The sequence below is a fragment of the Arachis hypogaea genome, chromosome 15, assembly GCF_003086295.3.
Source record: "Arachis hypogaea cultivar Tifrunner chromosome 15, arahy.Tifrunner.gnm2.J5K5, whole genome shotgun sequence".
NCBI lineage: Eukaryota > Viridiplantae > Streptophyta > Magnoliopsida > Fabales > Fabaceae > Arachis > Arachis hypogaea.
The window spans coordinates 73,387,737-73,415,356 of record NC_092050.1 but is presented as its reverse complement, the minus strand read 5'-3'; the positions used below and the strand labels follow the sequence as shown (position 1 = coordinate 73,415,356).

Sequence of the window (27,620 nt, the reverse complement as noted above, 5' to 3'; positions counted from 1 at the left end):
AGCGAGGAGAGCTAATACTGAGGATACATGATGAACAACTCGCATTCAATGTCTTCAAACCCTCACAAGAAGCAGACCAGGAAAACAAGGAACCAAGGGAAAATCACAACAAAGCACTGGTGGAAGAAAGAAGCACTAAAGCACAAAATGTACACTTGGGAATCCCCTTGGTTCAAAACAGCCATAAGGTGTCACAGCTAAAAGAAACTCAAGTGGAGCCAAAACCACTAGAATCATATGAGACCAGCAACAAAATCTCCCTAGAAAAAGAGACCACAAAGAGCAGGATAACATCAAAAGAAACAAAGAAGAAGACACCAAGGAGATGGAGGAACAAGAAGATTTCTCTCCAAGGGATAAAGTGATCTCAGCTTACTTCTCAAATATCCCACCTCATCTCCCCACCATCCCATCTCAGCTACCCAAGGTTTTCACCATCAATAAAGTTCTCTCCCTAGAACATGTAGAGATCCTTGATGAAGCCAATGGATATAGGTTTACTGCAAGAGGAGAAGATCTGAAGCACTACCAGCCACCCTGACAAAAGGCAGAACGTCAAGCTAGTGACGCTAAAGAAGCGCTTCATGGGAGGCAACCCATGTTTTACATGCTTTTAAAGTAGTTAATAAAACAAGGTTCATGAAATTCAAATCAACTTTGACATATCCTTGAATGCAACATATAGTGAAGAAAAAGTTTGGTGTTCAAGGCACACTAAGAGAACATGAATGCAACTCATAGCATGTCACTCTTAGCACCTTGAACAAATCTTCTTACACCACAGTGCCACAAACTAAGTTTGGTGTCACCAATGTTGCATACATGGACATTTAGTTGGTTAGTTAGTTTGCACTCATGAATAGCAATTAGTAACTAGAAACAAAAATTTTAAAAAGTAGTTACTCTTTCTCTTCTTTTTTAAATTTTGCCACCACTTTCCACAATTTTATTAATCATATTTCTTTTATTTTGTAGGAGAATTGATGGGATAATTGAAGGAGGATTCGGCCACCACAAAAAGAGAGGACTATACACATGTCTTCAAGGGAATTGCATTGGGAATTGTTGCCATGCAACATTGGAAGAAGAACAAGCTTGGAAATTGAACCAACCTCATCATAAAGTTGATGATCCTTGGGCTCATCCATTGCTAAACCCCATCCGTCCATCACACAACCACCCCATCAATCCACACCTTTCATTCACTCATCACTTTCCTATATAAGTGATTCCTAGTCCGTACTCCCCTTCACATTCCAATTCCCATTCTTTATACTTCACACCTTCGGAACCCAAATCCCTTCATCTCACCTTATCCAAACCCAACTGAATTCCACCATTTATCCACAACCCTTCAACACTTTCACACATCAACTCTTACTCATGGCATCATCGAGCTCCAAGAGGCAAAAGAGAAAGGAACCGGTTGAGGACAGCCCTTTTGATGAAGGGAAATTCAAAACTGCATTCCATGAACTTGAATTTGAACGGATAAAGCTCAAAAAGATATTGCCTAAGTTAACATTCCAGTTCAACGAGGATGAATGCCCACAGATTCGAGAGAAGATCGAACAAAGGGGTTGGCAAAGGCTCACGAACCCAGAAGCAAAGATAAATACAAACCTCATCAAAGAATTCTATGCAAATGTGGTCAGAGAAGACAAAACTAAGGCTCCCACCTTCAAAAGTTATGTGAGAGGAACAGAGGTGGACTTCAGCCCCAATGCCACAACGAGGGTTCCTTAGCTGAAATCGTCACATTTTGATGAGCCCAGTTATCACGTGAGAATAAGTAATGGTCCCGACAATGATGAACTTGAAGAAATTGTGAATGATATGTGTGTTATAGGATCTGACTGGGAAAGATATTCGGATAGAAAACCTCGGTTCATCAGGAGAGGAGACCTCATCCCGGAAGCCAAGGGATGGTTTGAGCTCGTGAGGAGATCTATCCTCCCAGCTGCAAACAATTCGGAGGTTAACACTACTCGAGCTACTATGGTACATTGCTTAATAAAGGGTGGAGGCATCAATGTGCACGAGATTATAGCTGAGGGGATTCAAGAGTCAGCCGAGAAGAATGATCCAGGTGCTAGACTTTGGTACCCCAGCACCATCCTTAGACTGTGTACGAAAGCCAAGGTAGTCTTTGAGGACAACAATCCAAGTTGGGTAAACCCTGGAAGGTCAGTCACATTACAGCGAATAACTTATGTGGCACCCGCCCAACAACAAAGAAGGCCTCAAATAGGGAAAAGAACATCACAATAAGAACCTCACCAAGAAGAACCTCATCAGGAAGAATACCAGCAAGAAGAGCACTATGATCCAACCAATATAAATCTGGGCCACATTCAAGGAGCCATTGAGGACTTGGCAAGGAGATATATGGAAGGGCAAGAGCAACAACTACACATTCAATCCCAAAGGATGGATCGTCAAGAAGAACTCCTTTCTAATTGGATGAATCAACAAGGGGAGTGGCAGAAACAGCAAATGGAACACTACTCCCAGCTCACTCAAGCCATCAATCAAGTGACTGAAAGGCAAGAGCGTCAAGATAAACGCCTTCAAGAACTCAACCAACGTCAGCTAGCTCAGACAAAGGCATTCAATGAGTTTAGCATACTTAATGAAGGACGGCAACTACATAGGGCGGAGTTCAACATAAACACTCAAGCCAAGTTGAACTATATGTCTGGTCATATGCATAATCTACACTCTGCAATCCCTAGGTATGATGAGGTCCAAAAATATCTCACAGAACAAGAGGAAAGGAAGGTGAAATAGCAGAAGGAAACATTGAAAAAGAAGATGGAAGATGCTGGCTTCTGGAAAAAGTTGATTGGAAAAAGCAAGGGAAGTGGGAGTGCAAGCACTCAAGAAAAACACAAAGAGGACAAACAAGAAGGAGAGCGCGAACAACCTCGTGAGTAAAAGGTGGTGGAGTTCCCTCATTGTCCCATCTTTTTCAAGTATTAAATAAGGAAAATCATGTATGAAATAGAACATGCTTCCATGGTAGTTTAGGATTTTCAATGCTGTCTTTAGTATTTTTCTTGCCTTTTTCATATGTGTGCTGGTTCAAGTTACCTATCTTCATCTGCATCTTGCTTATTGTATGTTTGTCCTTTTAAGCTAAATAAAAAGAGATGTTATGAAAGACCAGAGTGGAGTTCAATTTGTGGAGTAAGTCCTTAAATTTGTGGTGTAGTAATCACTTAGCTAAGTTGGTTCACCAACAAGGTGGGAAGGTAACTATCTGTCCTGAATCATATGCATGAAACACACCCCATGAGACTAGCTAAATAATAAGATCCCAGTAAGAAAAAGGAAAAGAACACTAAGAGTTGAAAAAGAAAGAAAGTTAATAAAGAATAAGACTAGGCACCAAAGGCTTGAACCTTGAGGGATGTGTCTGTGGTGCTCTTGTACCAAGGATCTGCTTGGATGAATAAGTTCTTAGAAGTGCTTCATCACTTGGTAACTTGGGTTAACTAGCCCGGGATTATCAACTGAAAATCCACTATCAAGAGCAACCTTGCTACAGAACATTTAGTAACCCAAAGAGGTGCTGGACACCAAGACCTCAAGGAAAGAAAATAACAAACCATGTGCCTGTGGTGTGCATGTATGGGGGAGAGAGACTTGAGGGAGTAAGTCCTTAGGGGTGTTTCAACACCTAGCACCTTGAACCAACTGGTTCAGGAGTGTTGGCTGAAATCTTATCTTAAAGAGTCACCCTCTCATAGAACACTTAGCCTAAGGATGCAATAAACCTTGGAAAGACAAAGGGATCAATAAATAACAGTCTCAAAGAGTGCCATCAAGTGAGTATTCCAAGGCATGATAAAGGTCTGAAAGCCAGTAAAGGAATGAACCTAAGTTACTATGCATGAAACCCCATAAAACCAAGGACATGACTTCCACAAGAATGATTCATTCATCTTGTCATTTCATTCATCATTCTCTTGTTCCAGTACTTGCTTAGGGACAAGCAAGCTTTAAGTTTGGTGTTGTGATGCCAGGTCATTTTGGCCAGTTTCACTGACCTTTTCTTTATGGTTTTAGGGTAGTTTCATGCATTTTCTTAGGAAATAAGCAAGTTTTGGGTAAATAATCACTTACATCTTGATTCAAGCAAACATTGTGAATTTTACATGATTTCATGAGAATTATGCATGAATTAAATGACAAAATTGAATAATGCATGTCTCATAACTTAGATTAGAGCTTTGATGCACTTTATTGCTTGATTTCAGCACAAAGGAAGCAAGGAAGAACCATGTTAGTAGCCACGTTAGTCTAGCTAACGTGACCACTAACGTGGAATGGAGGCTAGCTTGCAACGTTAATGAAAAAAGTGATCGCCATTAACGCCTTCGTGAGCCATCTTAGCCCACGTTAGTTGCCACGTTAACTATGTTAACGTGGAAGCTAACGTGGAAGAGAAGTAGAACTCCAACGTTAGTGGTAAAAGTAAGTGCCACTAACGTTCCAAAGTGGCAGCTGGCCACGTTAAGAGTCACGTTAACTCAGTTAACGTGAACTCTAACGTGGATGAGGAAGATAATGCCAACGTTAGTGACACTCACCTTTGTCACTAACGTTGGACTAAGCTCATATTTGCCACGTTAAGAGTCACGTTAACCTAGTTAACGTGGACTCTAACGTGGAGGGAGCAAGGAATCACCAACGTTAGTGACACTCACCTTTGTCACTAACGTTGGATTAAGCCACTATGAGCCACATTAGTTGCCACGTTAATTACATTAACGTGGAAGCTAACGTGGAGAAGAGGGATGATGAGCCAACGTTAGTGACACTCACCTTTGTCACTAACGTTGGAGATGGCTATCAATACCACGTTAGAAGTCACGTTAACCTAGTTAACGTGAACTCTAACGTGGGAAGTAGGGGCGTTTTGAAGCGTTAGTGACAAAGGTAAGTGTCACTAACGCTCTCGAAGATTTAGCAAGCCTACGTTAAAGGCCACGTTAACTATACTAACGTGAACTCTAACGTAGGGAGAAAGGGGTACTCTCAACTTTATTGGAAAAGGTAAACCCCAGTAACGTTTGCGAAGGGCCAAGAAGCAACGTTAGTGGTCACGTTAGTGCCACTAACGTTGAAGTTAACGTGGACCATTTTTTGGGTTAGGAACGTTAGTGAAAAAGGTGATTGTCACTAACGTTCTCGACCCCACAGTTTCACTTAACATTAATACCACTAACGCCCCAAGCTAAAGTCCATACCTACTGCACACTTTCTCTGCAAGTAAAGCTGAGCCCACTGAAGAAGATAACTGCTTCAACTCAAGATCCAAAGGCCCATATCCAAGACTTGAAGAAGCAACTAGAAGATCAGAAGGATAGTATAAATAGGGAGAACTTTGAACTAGAAAGGAGCTTTTGGCATTATTTAGAATTACTCTCTGTATTTTTTACTTTCTCTGCAACTTCTAGTTTAACTTTTCAGAATGCATTCTCCATCTTTGTTTTCCATTCCCAGAGCTATGAACAACTAAACCCCTTTCATTGGGTTAGGGAACTCTGTTGTAATTTGATGGATCAGTAATAGTTTTCATTATTTTTCTTCTTTCTTTTCTCTTGATTTTACTAGAAAGCTTTCAATCTTCATCCAATTGAGTAGTTATCTTGGAAAAGAAGCTATTCATACTTGGATCTCTTCGAAACCTTGCAAGAGGAATGAAGAGATCATGCTAGAAATGCTTTCTCATGTTGGACCAAATTGGGGTTTGGATGGATATAGTGACATATAATCCTACCAACACTTTGATTTGGAAATACATGTGGTATAATCAATGACCATACCTCATCTCTTCTCATGAGCAATTGGACCAAGGAATTGGCTATTGATCAAGATTTGAGAGATTGAATTACCAAGGAATTGGAATTCAATCACTTAAGATTGCCAAGGAGATCAATGAATGCATTGATTGAGGAAGAATGCAACATCTCCTAAGCCCAATGAACTCCCCATTTCTGATCTTACCCATTCTCTTTAATTTCTGCCAATTACTTCTATGATCATCTTCCCCATTCCCATTTAAGATTCTACAATTTATTTTTCGTCATCTATTTTCAGCTCTTTATTTCCAGCATTTACATTTTCTGCTATTTACTTTCCTGCCATTTAATTTCCTGCAACTCTCAAACCAAATTCTGCTTAGCTCAACTAGAACATTCCTCCAATTAAAGTTGCTTGACCAATCAATTCCTGTGGGATTCGACCTCACTCTATTGTGAGTTTTTACTTGACGACAATTCGGTATACTTGCCGAGGGAGATTTGTTAAGAGACAAGTTTCCGTGCGTCATCTATTTTTTTAATTTCCTTTTAATTAATTCTCATGTTAGTATTAGTTGTTAATCAGAATTCTGTTAAGTTTAGCTAGATTAGAATGCATGTGGTTAGAGAATCTGGCATGGATAGTAGATTTAGGTATGATTGTTTGCTACTCATGCTGTCTGAATTGGTGTGTGTTCCATTGCTTTATGAATATGATGATGATGGTCATTTCTGTTGATTGGTATGCATATTTTGGTTGGTGTTTATGGGCTGAGTATTCTGTTTTATTACTTTAGTCTATGAATTCTTATGTCGTTGTTCATGCTGGAATGATTTTGAATTCATATGAACTGAGTTTGCTGCTTGTTTGTAATCCGGGAACACTCAATTTACTACTGAAATACTGTCAAATTTTTTCTGAAAATTGTTATGTTTTTAACTTCCAACTTAAGAATTGATTTTGGTACATTTTGACTTGGGTTTCATTTAGTTTTTACCAAACTCAATTCATGGGTTGATTGGTTGGCATTTCCGCTCTTCTTTAGTTCCCTTTATTCGAATTACATGATTGGAGACAACAAGGAACTAGTTGATGGATATCTGTGTCAATTAGAACCTTGTTGACCGATGGATTTTAAACCTCTTTTACATTTTTCATTGCTCAAGTTAGGTCCAAATTTCTATCCTTCATGGTCATATTTCGAGTATATTTCCCCTTTGACCGTTGAAGTTGTTTCATAAACTTTGTATTTGGCCTAGTCTTGTTCCTTTTTGTTTGAGGTTCTTTCAAGTTGTGATTATTGGTGCCTTTTTACTTTTGTAGCTGTTTTATATAAACTTTTAGTTTAAATTCACTTTTGGTTACATAAGTACATATTTAATTCCTCCACACTGATTTTTGCACTTGAGTGATCAAACACATTGATGATGACTTGTATTTATCTTTTATGCCTTTGTGCCTTACATATTTCATTATCAATGACTTGTATTGCCTTATATGAATGTGAGTTGCTTGTCGTTACGAATTTTTGGATGCTATCTTGGTTAAGAACAATATTTGCTATGCTATTAACATTTAACTTCCTTTCTTCTAACTTTTTAACTTTTAACTAAATGTTTTTCACCCTTCTTTTAATTTGCCTTTTTAAACTGACTTTTTAACTATTCTTTTGATGCATAGCAATGTTGCTTCTTAAGGAACAAGAAAGTTGATTTCCTTTATACACAATTAATTGGAATGTGAATTCTGACTGATTTTGAATTTTGTTTATACTCCCTTCCAAGTTAATTGTAACTTTAGTAACTCACTTCATGTTTGAGCTTTAACCCCTCTGTTGCTTATCTTCTATTTATTTTGTTTGTATATTGCTTGTCTTTCTGTTTCTCTGCTTTGATTTGATAATCTGTGCCTTAGAAATTCTATTTTTCAGGATGTCTAATAGAAAAGAAAAAGGCAAGACTAAGGCCAGCTCCAGTAAAAGGAAGAGAGCACAATCATACGTTGCTATATCGGATGAATTTCGGTGTGAAAAGAAATTTACTGATAAAGAAAAAGCTGATCAACTTGTGCCTGCTTCCGACTCAGTCAGATTTGCTAACCTTTACTGTGAACTCAAGTTTCTGGTATTTCTAGAAAAATGGAAACTCTACTTGGAAAGGAAGCTCAGAATACCAACCGAGATGAGGAAGTATACTTAACATCAGATTGAGCAGAGAGGTTGGGTATTTCTAGATAGGGAGCTGGCGGATGTCAACGCATCATGGGTCCGTGAGTTCTATTCTAACTATTATCGGACGACTCTTGATGCAGTTCAGCTTTCGGGCAAACAGATCTTGGTCACAGAGGAGGCAATACAAGATATCCTCCACTTCCTACCTAAAACAGATGATACAGATGGTTTTCAGAAGACCGAGGAAGCTATTAGATTTATGAGTTTTGATTGGGATGCCGTCCTGCGTACTATAGCCATTTATCTTGATGTTCCGTGAGCTATAGAAAAGTCAAAGAAAACTCCACGGGGTATCAAGGTTGATTATCTCAATGATGAGACTAGGCTGTGGCAAGAGATACTGAGCAATTATGTCATGCCTAGTACTCACGAGTCGGAGGTGGCAGTAGCTATGATCCTTCTTATCTGGTGTGTCTTGGAAGGAAAGGACCTATACCTTCCAAGACTCATCAGGAAGTATATATCTCGAGTACATGTCAGAGGCACCTTGGCATTCCCATATTTGATTAATCAGATGGCTATTCTAACTAAGATACCCTGGGAGCCCTAAGATGAGAGACCACCGATTGCTGACCGTAAGAAGGTTACTCTGCACGGCAAGCGGTTTGGACCTTTTGGCCACAAACCGCCTACTACTACTCCCACTGAGGCGGTCAGCAGCACCTTCAGCATCGCCTACTTCATCCGCACCATCATCTACTTCTCAACCAGTTTACCACCTTGTGCAACACCTTTTCGAGCGCATTGATCAGATGGAGCACCGCAATCAGCGACGCTATGAGCAGTTGGAGCGTTGCAACAAGCGACGCTATACACATCTGAAGCTGATTATGACTTCTGGGTGTACTGACATCCCCTCTGAGCCTGACACCCTCGGAGCATTCTGAGGAGGAGGAGGACCAGCAGAAGGAGGCCCAGCAGGAGGACCAGCAGAAGGTTGCACAGCATGAGGAGACTCAGCCTGAGTAGCTGACAAAGTCACAGACACCTGCAGCTGACAGTGGACCAGTGGGCGATAACCCCTTTCACCCGACTTGATTTGAGGCGCATCGAGGACGATGCTATCATTTAAGTGTGGGGAGGTTACCATCATTAGCAGAGTCTATATTTTGGTGAACCATTCCAGAAACTTTTGCTTTTATTTTTGTTTTACTTTTCAGTATTTGCATTTTTACTTTATTGCACTTTTGGATTCTTGTATATATTAGTTGTTTTGAGTACTTTTTAGTTTTTTGCATTTTGCACTTTTGCTTGTATATACCTTAGATTTCTAGTTTGATTTGCACTTTTTAGTTTGATAGTATATATATAGTTGATAGTAAGAATTATTGTCGGTCTAGAATTTCTCTTAATAGAAAAGGAATTTCTTCTTTGTAAGCATAGCTCCAAACCAACAAATAACTCTCAAATCAAATTTTAAAACATTGGTTGTCACAAGTACAAACACCAATAAAAATTAACCGAAGTATTTAAACCTCGGGTTGTCTCACAAGGAATTGCAATAAAGTGATCAATTATTGGCTATGAAGGAACACGAGGGGTTTGATTGGTAAAAGGGCAAGAAAATAAATGGCAAGAAAATAAAGTAGACAACTAAAGAAAGCAATTAATAAAGAGAGACATTCATGGCAAGGATTGAGAATATAAGCTTTTTATCCTAGTCACTAATAACAATAATTAACAAGAATTTATCCTATTTCGTCATTCCTAACAATGGAAGAAGGTACAATGTTATCTTCACATTGAGAGAAAGTCAAATAAGACTAGCTAATCTCAATCCAAAAGTCCTAATCAACTTACTAATTGAATTAGCAAAAGATTAGCGTTAATGGAAACAATATTAGCTGACAACTCTAGATCACCAACATGAGTTGGGTATTCATGACTCAAGATTGCCTAATTCCTCTTTCCAAGCCAAGAATGATAAAAAAGCTACTCTAAAGCCCAACCAAGTATTTTGTCAAATACTTGGAAGGCATAAAAGAAAAGCAAGCTAAAATGGCAACACGAATAAAATCTAACAACTACCAATTGCAAGAAAATTAACAACAACTCAATTAACAATAAAAGAACATCAAATATGAAATTGCATTAAATGAAAACCAAATCTAACAAAATGCTCATTAATGAAATCTACTGCTACACAATACAAGAAATTAACAACAACAACTAAGGAAACCACATTGAACATGAAATACCTCAAAATTGCATTAAAGAGAATGGAAATTAACAAGAGTTCATGACATAAAAATAACCAAAATGAGAAATTAACAAGAGAAAGAGAAGAATTAAGATAATACAACAAGGAATTGTAAAGAAAATAAAATGAATGCAAGAAATTAAACCTAGATCTAGTAGAATTTGACCTAATCCTAACCTAATTTTAGAGAGAAGAGGGAGCTTCTCTCTCTAAAAACTAACTACATGCTTCCTAGTCTACCACTAATTGCTCCCCCCTTGCCCAAGCTTGAATTCTGCATGAAATACCATCAGAAATGAGTTGGATTTGGGCCTGGGAAGCTCAGAAATCGCCCCTAGCGAATTCACTTTAATGAGGTCACGTGATCAGCGTCAAGCGTGCGCGTGGGTGACGCGTATGCGTCGCTGGCCAAAATTCCTCCTCACGCATACGCGTGGCTTGCAAATCTTCAACTCACGCGTACGCATGGATAATGCGTGCACGTGGCCCTCAATTATCCAAATGTTTATTTCTTCATGAATTTTCCACTTTGCATACTTTTCTCTTCACTTCTTCCATCCAATACTTGCCTTATGAACCTGAAATCACTCAACAAACACATCCAGGCATCGAATGGAATTAAAGTGAATTGAAATTAGCAAATTAAAGGCCTAAAAAGCATGTTTTCACTCTTAAGCACAAAATCAGGAAGAATTACAAAACCATGCTATTTCATTGAATAAATGTGAGATAAGTTGATAAAATCCCCTAAATTAAGCACAAGATGAACCACAAAATTGGGGTTTATCAATAGTATTTTAGTTTATTAGCTGTGATTGAAAAAATGTGCATAATTGAGCTTAGTTTATTCCATTGCATATGAAAATTTGATTTGGTTTAAAACAGGATTAAACTAATAATTTTTTACTTTTCACAATCACATCATATCATTTAGGATATATATAATAAATGTTGGTCAAATTGATGAAATTTTCAAGGAATGTTTCTTTTTCTTAAAAAGGAGCATTAAGATTCACATTGATTTGAGTTGAAATTTTTTTTCAAACTTGCATGATGTGTATATATAGTTTGGAATATGGTTTTTGGGTTAAGAACACACAACCTGTAAGTTTTTTTAGCCTAATAATATGGTTACATCATTTAACCATGATTTTGATTCTTGTATGTTTTCTTCTCTATGATTGCAATCTTTGGTTTGTTCAATTCTATATTTCCATTATTTAGTGTATATTCATGCAATTATGTGAATGAGGCCATCATTTGATTATAGCTCACTTATCCCAAATAGCCTACCATTTCATTTACCTTTGTTCCACTTTGAGCCTTTTTAACCCCTTTTGTTCTTTATTACTACATCACTAGCCTTAAGCAGAAAAATAATTAATTGTCCTATTTGAATCTTTGGTTAGCTTAAGATAGTGAGTGTGTGTCAACTAAGTGTGGGAAAATGTGAGAACTTTGGTTGATGAGAATGTGTTTTATTTTTTATTGACAAATATTGAGAATTTGGGTGTATACTCATGTGAAATTATATAAACCATATGTATTGATGTATTATGCTTTCATATAAAAAAAAAAAGAAAAAGAGAAATAGATAAATAGGGGACAAAAATTACCCCAATGTTAAGTTCAATAAAAAGATCAATGCATATGTGATGGAATTGGAATTGATACATGAGTGTGTGAAATATGCAAAAGTGAGATTTTGGGTGGCTAAACTTGATTTTAGAATTGTATAGAGTGTGTGTATGTATTAGGTGAGAACTTAGGTTAGTCAACAATTCAAATGATAGCTCACTTGGCCATACATATATCCTCACCCTTACCTTAGCCCCATTACAACCTTGAAAAGCCCTCATGATATTTGCATTTGTACACTAAATATTTGTTGATTGGTTAGATGAAGAACAAAATTTTAGAAAGCATGATTAGAGAAGATTTGAGTGGTTTAACCCTAAACACTTGAGCGATTAGAGTGTATACACTTCCGGTGAGGGTTCGATGCTCGATTCTTTGTTCCCAGCTTTCACGAGCTTTCCTCTTACAAGTCTATTTGTACTTCATTTTATGATTTGAATTAGTAGAATCCAGTTCATATTTGTTCTTAAAAGATTTATTTACTTTTATTAACCAAGTAGGTAAAAATATTTTGCATTTAGTTGCATTCATATAGATAGGTTGCATTTCATAAATTCTACCATTCCTCTTCACCTCCTTTATAACTTCTCTTGACCTTAGCATGAGGACATGCTAATGTTTAAGTGTGGGGAGATTGATAAACCACTATTTTACGATTTATTTCGTGTTGAATTGAGTGGATTTTATCAACTATTCTCACACTTATCCATATGAATTGCATGTTTTTAAGTTTCCTTCCTAATTTTATGCTATGATTGAAAACATGCTTCTTTTGCTAATTTTAATCCTCTCTCATTACCATTCGATGCTGTGATATATTTGTTTAGTGTTTTCAGGATTTATAGGGTAGGAATGGTTTAGAGGATGGAAAAGAAGCATGCAAAAGTGGAAGAAACACAAGAAATTAAGGATTTCAGAATCTGATAGCGACGCGCACGCATGGATGATGTGTACGCGTGACTGGTGCATCAGACAAATGACGCGCACGCGTGGCTGACGCCTACGTGTGGCCAGTGGAAAGTCCAGCAACGCGTATGCGTGGCTGACGCGTACGCGTGACGAGCGTCACGTGCTGCATTAAACAGAATTCACTGGGGGCAATTTCTGGGCTGCTTTTGACCCAATTTCAGGTCTGAAAATACAGATTAGAGGCTGCAGAGTGGAGCTGAAAGCGAGACTGACTTTCATTCACACAATTTTAGGTTTTAGATGTAGAATTCTAGAGAGAGGCTCTCTCCTCTCTCTAGGTTTTAGGGTTTCTACTCCAATTTCTTCTTAGATTTAGATTTCATTTCGGTTTTTATTTATAATTCCTTGCAATTTATTGTTCTAGCACCTTTGTTCCTCAATTCTACTTGTTATTTCCTCATTTTGTTATCCTTATGTTTATGCACTCTTGATACTTTGGATTTTTGTTAATGCAATTTATATGTTCATGTTATTATTACTTTCTTCAATTGTCATTGTTAATTTCTTTCAATTGGTAGTTGTTAGATTTTATTATTGTTGCAATTTTACCATGCTTTTATTTTGTGCCTACCAAGTGTTTGATAAAATGCTTGGTTGGATTTTAAATTAGATTTTTGTATTCTTAGCTTGGATTGAGTAAATTGGAGACTCTGGTATTGTCAAAGTCTCTTGTTGGTTGGTGATTGAAAGTTGCTAGTTGGCTTGAGCTTCACTAACTCTAGTCTTTGATTAGGACTTGTGAACTCAAGTTGATTTGCTCACTTGATTTTTCTTCAATTGTTAGAGGTTAACTAAGTGAGAGCAATTTGCAATTACCATCACAATTGACAATGATAATGAGGATAGGAATTCCGATTCTCAACCCTTGCTAGGACTTTTCTTAGTTGTTAGTTATTTTCTTGCAATCTATATTTTCTTGTTCCTTATTTCAAAAACCCCAAAAATATACTTTCCCATAACCAATAATAAACTACACTTCCCTATAATTCCTTAAGAGATGACCCGATGTTTGAATATTTCGGTTAATTTTATTGAGTTTGTATTTGTGACAAACAATCTAAACGTTGACCGAGGATAATTTGTTGGTTTAGAACTATACTTGCAACGCGACATTTTTGTGAAATTCTTTACCGACAATTTTCTTCCGTCAATACACTCTCACTAGCCTAAGCTAATCAAAGATTCAAACAAAGGACATTTATTATTTTTTACTTAGGGATAATGATGTGCTAAAATTAAGAACAAAGGGATTAAAATAGGCACAAAGTTGGCTAATAATTATAGACAAAAGGGTATGGCCATTTGGGTAAGTGAGTTCAAATGAAATAAAGGTTTCAATCATGTAAATGCATTCATACACCAAATAATGGACATAAAGAATCAAACAAATCAAATATTACAATCATAAAGAGAGAATAACACATAAGAAGAAAAATAGTGGTTATATGATGCAACCACACAATTAGGCTAAAAAACTCACCAGCTTATGTGTTCTTAGCTCAAGAACATGTTCCACAATATATAATTCAAGCAAGTTTAATGGAATTTTTTTTTCTCAAATCAATTGGGGTTCCCTATAGATAAATTCTTTGAAAAATTTCATTATTTTGACTAAGCTTATTATATATCTGCAAACTAAGGAAATGCAATTAAGAATTCTAAAAGACCTAGTAATAGAAGAAGAAGAAAAAATGCAATGTAAAAGTGTTTAGATTAGAAATTTTCACCAAAAAATCGGCCGACTGGTCGGACGACCTCCCCACACTTAAAAGTTTGCACCGTCCTCGGTGCATTCAGATATGAGTAAGAGGGATACGACGACTTAACGGATTGCCACCTTCAGCTGGTGGATCAACTGGCTGTTGCATGTTCTTCTTCTGCTTCCGTTTTTGCTTATGAAAAGTCATCCTGAAAGATAGAAAATAGGATAGTAAGACGAGTAAATGCAAAAGTAAGGAAGCATAGATAAAGAATTTCAAACATATTTCACAATTTCATAGTATATAAGTGAGTATCTATACTTCAATATTTCAAAATTAGATACTCAAGTAAATCGAATGTTCTAAAATAATACAAGCTTCATAAAATATATATATAAATGAATTATTCAACCCTAATAAATCAATTATTCTAATCAAATTAAAATCGTACAAGATAAATTTAGTGAGTATAATTCAAAGATCATAATAGATGTATGTCAAATTGATTATAAACGTAAAGTTTATTCACAAATTGGTCCCAAGAGACCGAAGAACAATACTAAAAGACCATCAAGTTAGAGATAAGGGGTTAAAATCCAAGTGGTTGAGGAGGGTTGAAGGCAAGATAGAGTTGGTAGTAGTTTTAAGTAGATCCGACATACGGTAGTAAGATCCGGCGACGAGCTCGGCTGGCAGCAGCAACAACATCTTCTGCCTCCACCATATCTCCTTCCACATATCTCTCTCTCTGGTTCTCCACCAATCACGAGTCCTCTCTCTTGCTCAAGATTGCAATCTTTTCTTTTCTTTTTTTTTTTTTTGTTCAATCTTTTGCTATAACTTTTTTTTCATTACTTACCCGAATCTGTCCCTTTCGGGAGCAGGGGAGTAAATTGATTTGAAAATGATAACAGCAGCCCTATGAATGAGATAATTCCATTGATTGATATGAAGATAGTTGACTTGTATTTCTCATTCACAAATTTCTCTTTATTTATGCTACTCACTCTCAGTTTGGTCTCAGTTTGGTCTTATTTATTCACCTATCTTTTTTTTTTAGGTTATTATATGACTCTTGTCTTAAAGATAATTGCCGAGTAGACCCCACTAAAATGAAATATTTCATTTGACTATACCCATTCACCAGTTTACAAATAAATGTTTAGACATTTCGATAGTCACAACAAACAGCGTGCACTAAATCCGTGCCCTCCAAAACGGACCATGTTGTAAACCAAATTCCTCTATCACTTGTTTCTAACCTTGTTCCAACCAAATTTCATCTTCTTCCTTTTTAATCCAATATACTCTTTGTTTAACATTGTTTGATAGCTTTAGCACTATAGGATTTGATAGTATCCTTTCCAATATTCTTTCACAAAACCTTTAGGATTTAGGAATTTTTTGCAAGCAAATTAAAGCAAACATGTAAATAATAATTAATTACAAAACATTTTGAAGAAATTAAAGGGGAGTAAAAAAATTAACGAAATTCAGGTCTAGTGTCAGGTAGCCACACTTCATTTTCTTTCTTTTATCGATAAAATTTGATAAACTATTTTCTCAGCTTGTGTTTAGTTTTTCCATATCATGATGATAACAATGTTCTAGAATGCTTTGGCAAAGGTTACTCTTCTTAAAAAATGGTTTCCTTATAAAAATCAAATAAATGATGGTGATGAATGAAGGTACCACTGCATGTAGCAATAAAGATGGTATCAAAGGTAGCATGCATAGAGAAAGATTCACTTTTCATTCCATCCCAGAGGCTTATGCAAAAGCGGCCGTTCGTGAAATTGGACATGGGCCAAGGTGCACTCCTTATTGGGCTCACTCTATTCAGTGGTTCTTTGCAGGCTTAGCCCCAGACTCGCTTCAGCTTCTCAATGCTTGGCGCTTTTCTATCGCTATGCGTCGCTGGACAGGAATCCAGTAATCTACCGCAGTAATATGCTACGTGTTTACTAAAATTAGTCACTAAAATTAACTACTAGTATAAAATATATACTAAAATATAAATATATATTAAAAATAAATTAAATTACACATGTATTTATATACAAATATATTGATAGCTGATTTTAATAACTAATTTTAGTGTTCAAATAACATTTTTGTTAGTAAAATTATTTGACAAATATTTTAAGGTGTATTTTATAAGTTAACAAAAATACTATTTATACAATAAAATCAATTACTAAAATCAATTACCAATATATTTATATATAAATACATATATGATTTAATTCATTTTTAATGTATATTTATATTCCAACATATAATCGTAATATAATAGTAAGTTAAATATCCCCTTTATTTCATAAGTTGGTACGTCTTACTTATATGGCGCATAGTACCTATTTGTAAGCGATACTTATCACAGGTGACAAAGTATTTATGAACCAAATGAAATAAAAGAATGACCCAAAATTAAGGGGGAAAAAACTTACCAACTCATCCTGAAAGCTATGTACAAGAACTAACTTTAAAGAAATCTTCTTTTTGGAAAGGTGTTGTAATCCCTTGAAATATAATTTAGGGGTGTACATGGATCGGACCACATTGGGTTTGTCTTAACATAAATCCGATCCGAAATATAGACCGGATCTAATTTGTAGATCCTAACTCGATTCTAGACCCGATAAAACCTATGCACTTTCGAGCCAAGTAAAAACTGAGTAAAAATCGGATAAAAATCGGGTCTTTAGCGTATAAAAATCACCTAATCTCCAACCATTATTTCACAATTCACATAGTAAAATTCACTTAAAAAAATATAACAAGAACCAGCCTTTCTCTAAAATTAAAGCATAACCATAATCAATACTAATATTGTCTAATAACACCAAATATTTAAATCAATACAAATAACACAATATTATGCATTAGTCTAAAGTCTTATGCATTTTAAACATAAAACATTAACTTATAATCTTATAATGACAAATAACACAAAATATTAAGGTTTACAATATTTAAATTCCACAAAAAAAATAGCCATCATCCATCACTAATAATACAAAATTTAATTGTGTATGATGATGACCTGGCCACTGGGCCGAGTTCGGATGACCCGAGCTATGACCCAAATCCGATCCGAAATAATGACCGGATCTATTTTTGAGACTCTTACCCGACGCTAAACCCAATAAAATTACACTAAATTAGTCTCTAAAGTGTTCGAGGTCGAACCGAATCTTCAGAGCGGGTCAGGCCATGTACACCTCTAATGTAGTTCATCGGTACAGCAAAAATAAGGAATTGAAAAAGCACTTTTTTCGTTAAATAAATTGATTTATTCTTCTTAAATATTATAAGAAAAGAGCAAAAAAGTACAGGCATGTCAAAAGACTTGGCCTGCTAATATATAGTGTTAATATTATTTTTTCAAAGTAATTAATAGTTAACTTTGTTTAAATACAAATAATTTGAAGATTCATTTAATTGATCAGAATGAATAAACAAATAAGCTTTTGTTGTTCCTGCGGCTAAAAAATTTTGATATGGAAGTAAAATGAGTGATATACTTTAACATGGTAATTATTGGTGTTTTTTAAAATTGTGGAAGTACACAAATCAGACCCTCCGATTTGTGTTTAAAAGTTGAAAAAAATTCGGAGTACACAAATCGGAGGGTCCGATTTGTGTTAAAAGAATTAAAAAAACTCAGAGTACACAACTCGGACCATGCGAGTTCTTTGGTCATGAAATTTTGCTTCACAAATCGGATGGTCCGATTTGCAGCTGATAGAATTTGAAATCTGAAACATGGAATTCGGACCCTCCGTTTTTTCTTGTTCTGGATAATTCACAACTCGCAGGATCCGAGTTCTGCTTCCTCTAATCCCACAACGAGGTGAAGCACCCCTCCTCCCATACACGAGTCTAACACGTTCTTAGCTTCCATATTCAAATTAATTAGTGTGTTCCTGCAGCTGGAACACTTTATTTTCAATTATGACATACATACCAGAATATAAACAAAAAATTAATGGCAAAGGACATGAGATCCGATTCTCATGTACTATCTTATCTGAGCCCTTTTCCATTTTAGGGTTATGTTGCCTCTTTTGTTCCAATATTTGATTTTTCTTTTTTCTTTCTTGGTGTATTGTCATTATTGTACTACTCTGATCATCTGCAACCACCCTACATAACACACTACATGCATGCTAGCTGTTCAAAACAAAAGAGAAGACTAGCCAACTACTGACGAGTTTGTTGAGAAATTAATCTATTATTTAAAAAGAAGAAAATAAAAGGAAATGACTAATCAACTCCTTTTTTTTTTCACTATGCTTTCTAGTTAAGTTGCATTTAAACTCCTTTAATATTTTTCTTATTTGTTCTCATTTTCTTTCTTTCTTTCTTCCTTCCCAGAACTTTACAGCAGAGACTATGAATATTTGCATTGATATCTTATAGACTTATACTACCATTTGCCGCTTCTCACCACTACCTATCTCTCTCTTCCATCCTCTCTCTCTCTCTCTCTCTAAAGAGATGTAAACTTGTTTCTTGCTTCAATCTTATGCATCCTATTTTTCAAAAAAAAAAAATAGAAAATAGAAAATAAACATTTTCTAACAAGTTTTCATTTACTCTCCTTCTTTTCCCCTTAGACTTAGGCAGAGATAAAGTAGCTTTTGTATCTTCGGTTTTTCATGAAATTAGAAAAGAAACAAAACACATCCACATATAATTAATAGTACAAATATATATATTTTGTAGACAGGATCCCTTTCTTGTTTGTTTCTTTCTTTCTCTGTCAATTGTGATTGAGCAACAATATATAATATTCTTAGTGTTTGATATATAGACCCAGTTTCCATATCCATGGCGATTCATCAACAACATGAACCCACTAGTGTTGTCAGTTTCTTCAAGATCATTTGTCGTTGGCATATTCTAGATGAGAAGATTGTAAGTTCTTATTCCTTTTACTTACTGTGTAGTCATGTTATATTTATAATTTTATATATTATGTTCCTCTTGTTAGTTACTCTTTTTTTTTTTTTTAATAACCAAATTCAATTCAACTTTCTCTCTCTTTTTCTCTCTTTTTATAGTCATTCATGCTCAGTTTTTAGTTCAGAAAAGATTATGAACTATGATTAACTACCACTTGCTTACTACTATATATATGCTGAATTATTTGTGTTTATGTTTAAAAATTGTTTGGTTATTACTTCTTTTTTCTTTCTTTGAGGATATATATTCACTGATATTTGAATGAATAGAATAAAAAAAAAGAGATAAACTTATTTGCTTACAAGAAAAAAAAAAGCTAAGGTGATTTTATATATGACTGTGCATAAAGTTATTTCTTAGGGAAAAAAATAACAAAATTTGCTTGTCCTTCTAAAAATACATTATTCTCAGTCGTCAAACCGTTTGAAAAAATTCCAGATTTAACATTTATCCGACATAAATACGAGTAGTAGAATAGTTGATTTTGTTGTTCTTCAATTGACAGAAGCTTCCAATGGAATTCACAAACAAGTGTGGATTGAAACTCCCAAATCCAGTTATTCTGAAAGTTGTAGATGGCAACCAAAAGAAAGTGCATTGGACCAAAATTAATGGTTCCATTTGGTTTATTGGGAAGGAATGGAAAGAGTTTCTTGAGAACTACTCTGTCTCACACGGTCACCTTTTGTTGTTCAAATATTGTCTTGTGACTTCATACTTTGGGGTCCAAATATTTGACAGCACCACTCTTGAAATTAACTACCCTTACCATGAACTCAACTATGATGATTATGAAGATTATTATGATGAAGATGATGATGATGATGATGAAGATGTTGATGATGTTGTGAAGCTTCAATATGATCAATATCAATTGAAAGGTATATTACTAATATCAGGATTTTCTATTCATATATTTTATATATCAAGCTATAATTTTATGCAATATTCTAGAGTTTTACAAATTTTAATCTTTTAAAAGATATGTTTTTACATTTTTGTTCTTGGTTTTTTAGTTAAATATTGACATATGTTATACTAATATTTACTTTGTTGCATTAGGTTTTAAAAGTATTCAATAGAATAAACTAATAATGGGGGACCAAAATAAAATTTTTTAAATATTTATAGACCAAATCAACCAAAAAAATCTGTAGATATCAAAATAAAAAAACATATTTTTTAGCTGCAATTAAAAGAATATATTTAAGTTTATATTTAATTATTATTACCAGTAACATGACAATACCCTTTAACTGAAATACTAATACGTAGATAAAAGTGAGAGTATTGCGGATGCTATAAGAAGTGACAGACTAGAGAGAAAAGATAGCAACCCCAGTTTCGAGGTTGTCATGCCGGATTCATATATCAATGGGGGAAGATGCATGGTAAGTAATCAACATAATTAATAACATAATTTTTTTTAATTTAATTTTATGCACTAATATTATTAAATAATTTTATACGAATGTCCAATTATTATATAGTTACTAACACTTTATTTGGATGTTACAAAGAAAATAGAAGAAAAGAAAATAAGAGAAAAAAAATAAAAAAAAAAGTTGAGTTATTTGTATGTTATTTGGATGAATAGAAAATAGATGGAAAGAAAATAGAGAAAAAATTTTCTTTTGTTTGGATGGAAAGAAAAATGAGAAAAAAAAATTATAATAGTATAAAATTACATTAATACTCTTATCATAAAATAAAGTATAAATATTTTTATTTATTTATGTTTTATTATAGTTTATAAATATTATAAAATATTATAATTTTATATATTTAATTTAAATTATTTATCTAATACATATAATGTTTAAATATAAATTTTTATTATAATAATATATTAAAATTAAATTTATATTAATATTTGTCAATAATAATATAACTAAGAGTAATATTAAAAATACAAAATTATAACACTTTTTTTTTATTTTCTTGCTTGTGATGGAAAGAAAATTTTCTTTCCTTCCTATTTTCTTTGATAACCAAACAAAAAAAAATATCATTTTCTATCTATTTTCTTTCCATTCATTTTCCATCAAACCAAACATCATGTAAAAGCGAAGTTTCATACAAGAAAAGAGAGACAATTGACTTAGCGGCGGAGGTGTTAATGGAAAGGGGCAATGGCCCCAAATTAATAATTTGTAGTTTGTACATACTAAATTTTTTATCTTTTAGTTTGTTTTATTTTAATTTTTTTTTCTCTTCTTAATTTATATTTTTTATGTTGTTTCTTCTAAAAAAAATTTCTAACTCTATCTCTGAATTGTCTCTTACAACCATCAATTTTTTTTATTAAATTATACATAAATTTTAGTTTAATTTCTCTTCTTAAATTTTTTATTTTAGTTTTTGTTAATTGTAATTTTTTTTCTGTCCATTAATGATAGTTAATCAAACTCTGCTCTTGATGGTCATATTATTAAAAATAATTAATTTTTAATTTTTTTAAAAAAAATTATTTAACAAATTTTTTATACCATCAGCATATTAAAATTAATTTTTTTTTTTTTTGTTATTATACTACTGAGGTGCTAACATATTACCATTATATTTTTTTTGAATAAATAATAATTTAGGCCGTACCTTCTAATTTTGCAAGGGAGTACATGAAAGAAGGAGGATACCTACTAAGAGTGGCGGATGGGAGGACATGGAAAGTGATGTACAAGACTTGGAGTGGAGATGGGATGGCTTGCAAGAAGTACAAACTGCAAAAGGGTTGGGCCAAGTTTAGCCAAGGAAACAAGTTAGAGAAGAATGATGTCTGTGTCTTTGAGCTGGTTAATAACAATTGCAATGGTAGTAGCTCCACCATCATACCAACCTTCAATGTTCTAATCCACCGTAACCACATCGGTAGCAGCTATTGATGATGCCTAAGCTAGTTTATTATGTATGTAGTTTAATTTGTTCTTCTCGTGTTAGTTGTGACTAGATTGTGTGTTATGACATTATATATGATACTATTATTATAATGGTTTGGTGGTTTTTATTTTGCATGCATGTATTGACAAGACTATATTATGTTTAAATTATCAATTATTAGTGAATTTAATTTTATATATATTAGCTTTGTATTAATAGGCATGTTATTATTAATATAAACAATGTGTATGTATTAATTACTATACAGGACTAGCTAGCTAGCCAGAGGGATTTGCCAAAGAAGGAAAAAACAAACAAAAGCGGCAGCAAAAGAGTAAAGAGTTTAATAACCATAAACTGACAATGGAAATAACGGGGTCAAAGATATTATTTTGGTACAAGAAAATCGGATCATGTAATAATTATGTAGGAAGAAAGAAAGAAGAGGACACTGAAAGAGGACTACTAATTTCAATTCAATTCTATTTAGTTATCAATATCAATTTATAGACTGCAAACACATTTTTCCGAGGGAGACGTTCAATGTATAACAATAACATATATATATATATATATATATATATATATATATATATGTTGTTCATCATCATTATTACACATTTTTGTATGAAAGTTTAGTATAAGCATTTTCTTCTTATTATATTTGAGGAGTGCTAGGACCAGCAACTTTTGAGATTTGTAGCCATCAAATAGTTATTAATAATAATTTTAATGGTGTAAAATTGATGTGAGATTTTATCTAATGGCTCACTTTTTTTTGCTAGTTACATGCTAGTCAGAATTTAAAAAAGTTGCTGGTCCTCTAGACTTTTTCATTATATTTTTTAATAGGTAAAGTATTAAATTGATTCTCTACGTTAGGGATAAATTCTATTTTAGTCCCCAATATTTAAAGTGTTCTATTTACATTTAAAATAATTTTGATTTACATCAATTAAGTCTTACCGTTAAGTGGGAGTCAAATAGTTAACGTCGTCTCCGACGTGACAAACGAGAGAGAGTGGCTCTAGTTAACCGTTGGAAGCAAGAAAAAAAAAAGAAAAATAAAATCGGGTTCAATAAGTAAACCCTAATCCCCCAAAATTGTTGTTCTTCGTCTTCTGAGAATGGCTCCTCAGTTGTCTTTTCAAGGTTCGCATAACAGCAGCAAGACTCGTGGGAGAAGGAGGAAGTGCTTCTGTGGGGAGAGACCAGTGTTGCGGACATCATCTACAATGGAGAACCCAGAAAGAAGATTCTGGGGATGCGTCAACTATCAGGTGAATCTCCTCTTTACAGTTTCTTGTTTCGAAATAGCGTTGGGTGCTAGTGTGTGGAGGGTTTGAACTGTTTGGTGTCCTCTTTTTACTTTTTTTGAGAACAGATCAGAGAAGAATGCGATTATTTTGCTTCGGCAGAGGCTGAAGGGCAAGATGCACAAATTCAGAGACTGAAGAAAAAAGCAAGTGTGTTGAAGAAAAATCTGCAAAAAGCTGAAAAAAAATTTGCATTGGCACTTGCTGTTGGAATTCTTGGATGGATAATGGCTGGGCTGTTGCTATATAATCGATTTAATTGAACTTTAGGGGGTTAACAATTATCTTTATTTGTTTTGCTGTTGTTGTGATGGGCAGATAAATGCCGATTAAAAATATCTGAAAAGTATTTTCTAAAATAGCGTTGCAAGTACAGTCTTTACCAATGAAATTTTCACTTTCAATTTTGAATGTGTCATAATTAATAATAAATAACCGGGAGTAAAATCTCGGGTCGTTTCCCTAAGAGTTGACACAAGATGCAAATTACTTGAATATTTTTTTGAAATTGAGAACGGAAAAAAAATAGCTAGAAATTAAAGTAATGGATAACTAGCAAGAGTTGATAATTAATCAAAATAAAAGGCTTTGGTTAGGGGAGAGAATTGGAATGTCTATCCTTGTTATCTTTTCCAAGTATAATGATAAAGGTTCATTACTCCCACTTAGTTATCCTCTAGCAATTGAAGAAAAGTCAAGTGGGCGTCACTAACTCTAGCTCACAAGTCCTAGTCACTTCATGGGGAAAGATTAGAGTTGGTGAGATTTGAGCTAGCCAGTAATTTTCAATTACAGATTAATACTTGGTACAACAACTCAAGGGGTTCCAATTATTCAACCCCCAACCAAGTTGAAAAATTTACTCTATTATCATGAATGCCATTTTCACAAACACATGGTGGGTGTAAATAAAAGACATGATAATTATGAGAAATTAATTAAATCGAAATTAGCACTAATAATAATTAACAATGATCAAACAAGCAATAAAAATAAACATAAACATAATTCAATGCATTAATAAAATTCAAGAGTAACAAGATCTAGACATGAATTCAATAACCAAATAGAAAAGAATATCAAGGGAATTAAAGAAGAAACTAGAAATAAAATGATGAGGAGTGAAGGTAGCAGCAACTCTCTCAAGATCCAATTCGAAAATAAAAATAAGAATGCCAAAAACCTAGAGAGAAGTAGGAGTTTTTCTCACTAGAATTCAAAACTAATCAAAAACTAAAGTGAAAAGTGAAGTGTGTCTAGTCTTAGCTCCATCCCTGCCTCTAGTCTACGTTCTCGGGCTTGAAACTGGGCTAAAAACAGCCCAAAAATCGTCCCAAAAAGCGTCTTTTGTCTAATGCAGCACGTGATGCTCTGTCACGCGTATGCGTCACTGACGACGCTCCTGGTCACGCGCACACGTCAACCATGCGTGCGCATCGCTGGAAGGATGGCTCGATCACGCGAACGTCTCAGCCATGCGCGCGCGTCGCTCCTCGCTTCTCAAGTCTTTAATTTCTTGTGTTCCTTCCACTTTAACATGCTTCATCTTCATCTTTTAAGCCATTCACGCCCTATAATCCTGAAAACACTTAACAAACACATCACGACATCGAATGGTAATAAAGGAAAATTAAAAATTAATAATTTTAAGACCTAGGAGGCATGTTTTCAATCATAGCATAAAATTGGGAAGGAAACTTAAAAACATGCAATTTACATGAATAAGTGTGAGAGTAGTTGACAAAATTCACTCAATTCAGTCCAAAATATATCATAAAATAGTGGCATATCATGTTGTCCCTAGTTTGATAGGAATGTCAAATGTTGAGTGAAATGAAAAAATTGACATACCGTTAGAGTCCTAACAGCAATGTGTTAGGGGATAACAAATTGGAATAGTTATGTGTAAAGGTATGTGCTGTAAACATTATCAATTATTAAGTGAAATAGAAAACTGTGTATTCCTGTATTTTGACATACATTATTGGGCACTATAACAGTTTAAATCAGTTTGATAAACCAATAAATAGAAGGCTCAAGTTGCCAATTCATATAACTAAACTCCTGAAAATTCATTTTAACCATTGAGTAGGGAGAAGTCTTAAAGTAGCTGCTCTTAACTATTACAATATCCAAACAAGCCTTAAAGATAACCATCAAAAGATAACACGAAATATATCAACATGAAACTAGAAGTCTTAAAGTAGGCTATCTAAAGTATTACAGGGACATTAGCCCTTGGTCATTGCCACTTTCATTACAAAACATAAAATAAACATTAAAATCTACTATAAATTCATCCCGATGCTTTTCAGATCCTAGGTGATGTTTTGGCCATGTACTTCAAGGTCCTTCTTGATGGACTAGTAACTATTGTTGTGGATGGCTGGGGCTGACTGGCGTTGCTGCTGCATATAGCTTTCTTGGAGGAGGTTTGTGATTGTTGGGTCCCTACAACTTGTGTATTGCTCTTCTTCTTTGGAGGAGGTTTTGTTGCTACTTTTGTTATTGTCTTCGCTACATTCTTGCTGGGGTTTGGAGTCCTAGTTGTGCCAGCACTCTTCTTGGCCTGTGGAGCAGTGTTCGGCTACAACCAGTAACAACAAACAGTGACATCAACAGAGTTTGTTCAACAATTAATAATAAATAATCTATACAAGGGTAGTCTAAATTGATATCAACAAATTTATCTTTTTGGCCGAGGCCTCCACCTTACGTTTTCTAGAGAAGGTTCTTTTGTTGTGACTAAGTGCAAAACAGTAGGAACATTTTTGTTATTGTCCAGCCCTGGATAATTTAGACAGTGGTCCATTGTTGTGTGACTCATCACCAGCCTTGTTCCTGCTTAATTTTAGGCGCCCTATTAGTTTCCTAAACACTGGTGGCAGCACATCACCATTCTGAGTCCGGTCCCACAGATTTGGTCCATTCATAGGGTAGATTACATATTGATAGCAGTCTATGTAGGTCTCTTTCTTATAGCACTTGTTTACATAGTTCTTAACATCTAAACACATTTTTCTAATGCAACTTATGGCATGCTCACAAGGGTAACCTGTTAGTTGAAACTTTCTACAGGAGCACTCATGTAACTTTAAGTCCACAATAAATTTGTCTCCATTACCCTGGCTGTTAGACACCTTATACTTGTCCCTACCCGCATAGATGGCCAACCACTCCCCACCCTTATCAAACTCTCTTTCAAATTTCTTGTTTATTTTTTGCAAAATTTCTCCAGCATATGTAATTACACTTTGTCTGTTATCAACCCACCTATTCAATAGATAAACCCTAATATCTTCTAACATAGACACTATGAGTTTTTCTCTAGCCTCTACAATAACAGAGTTAAAATACTCACACATGTTGTTTACAAGTGTATCAACTCTAGGAAAATAATTAAACCTGGACTTGTTCCAATACTTAGCAGGGATCTCTATGAGATGATTATAAGCTCCTTAATCAACCAGCTGAATCTTCTTCATCCTTCTCTCCTACTCCTGGACATATGTTGCCTTTGCAGCCTTCCACATCATCATTTTCAGCTGTACACCTGGGAACCATTTTTTGAAATTGCTATATAAGTGACACAAAACCTGTGATCTATGCCAGACAGCAACTCATCAAAGGTAGGAATCAATCCATTGGAAACAGAATTTAAAAATAGCACAAGTCAATAATAGCACAACATGAATTAAACACAGAATCAATAAAACAATTTCAGGTCAAAATTGTTTAAGTTAAGGGTTACCTTTTGTTGGTCGCTCATGAATGTACACCATATGATCTTCTCAACACCCAAATCATCACACAGATTCAACAAAAACCACGTCCAACAGTCTTTTGTCTCTGATGCACCACTATTTCGTGGTGCATTTTATCTTGAATTTAGGAGATTCTATCACCTT

The 27,620-nt window shown here is 34.7% G+C and overlaps 2 protein-coding genes across 3 annotated transcripts; one reads left to right on the top strand and one right to left on the bottom strand.

Annotated features, from left to right (window-relative positions):
- The first annotated feature begins 18,977 nt into the window (after positions 1-18,977).
- Positions 18,978-22,591, top strand: LOC112750308 (B3 domain-containing transcription factor VRN1). 2 transcript variants are annotated; one of them, XM_025798955.3, is made up of 4 exons: positions 18,978-19,471; positions 20,025-20,400; positions 20,795-20,910; positions 22,108-22,591. In XM_025798955.3, exons 1-4 carry the CDS (start codon positions 19,385-19,387, stop codon positions 22,399-22,401), a joined length of 873 nt encoding a protein of 290 aa, XP_025654740.1. In that variant the 5' UTR covers positions 18,978-19,384; the 3' UTR covers positions 22,402-22,591. The 2 variants fall into 2 exon arrangements, with proteins under 2 accessions (XP_025654740.1, XP_025654741.1); XM_025798956.3 differs by having other exon boundaries at positions 19,233-19,471; positions 22,131-22,591.
- Positions 22,592-26,486: 3,895 nt separating this feature from the next.
- On the bottom strand, positions 26,487-27,276 carry LOC114925345 (uncharacterized). The gene is made up of 2 exons (XM_029292939.1): positions 27,180-27,276; positions 26,487-27,046 (listed from the first exon to the last, which is right to left on the bottom strand). Exons 1-2 carry the CDS (start codon positions 27,274-27,276, stop codon positions 26,487-26,489), a joined length of 657 nt encoding a protein of 218 aa, XP_029148772.1.
- Positions 27,277-27,620: the final 344 nt, after the last annotated feature.

Bases quoted from the DNA above. Each gene is read 5' to 3' on its own strand.
- LOC112750308 (XM_025798955.3), top strand. From the start codon at position 19,385: ATGGCGATTCATCAACAACATGAACCCACTAGTGTTGTCAGTTTCTTC. The intron at 19,472-20,024 runs GTAAGTTCTTAT...TTCAATTGACAG, and splicing joins ATATTCTAGATGAGAAGATT to AAGCTTCCAATGGAATTCAC. The intron at 20,401-20,794 runs GTATATTACTAA...ACTAATACGTAG, and splicing joins TGATCAATATCAATTGAAAG to ATAAAAGTGAGAGTATTGCG.
- LOC114925345 (XM_029292939.1), bottom strand. From the start codon at position 27,276: ATGGTTCCCAGGTGTACAGCTGAAAATGATGATGTGGAAGGCTGCAAA. The intron at 27,047-27,179 runs GTTGATTAAGGA...CTGTTATTGTAG, and splicing joins GGATGAAGAAGATTCAGCTG to AGGCTAGAGAAAAACTCATA.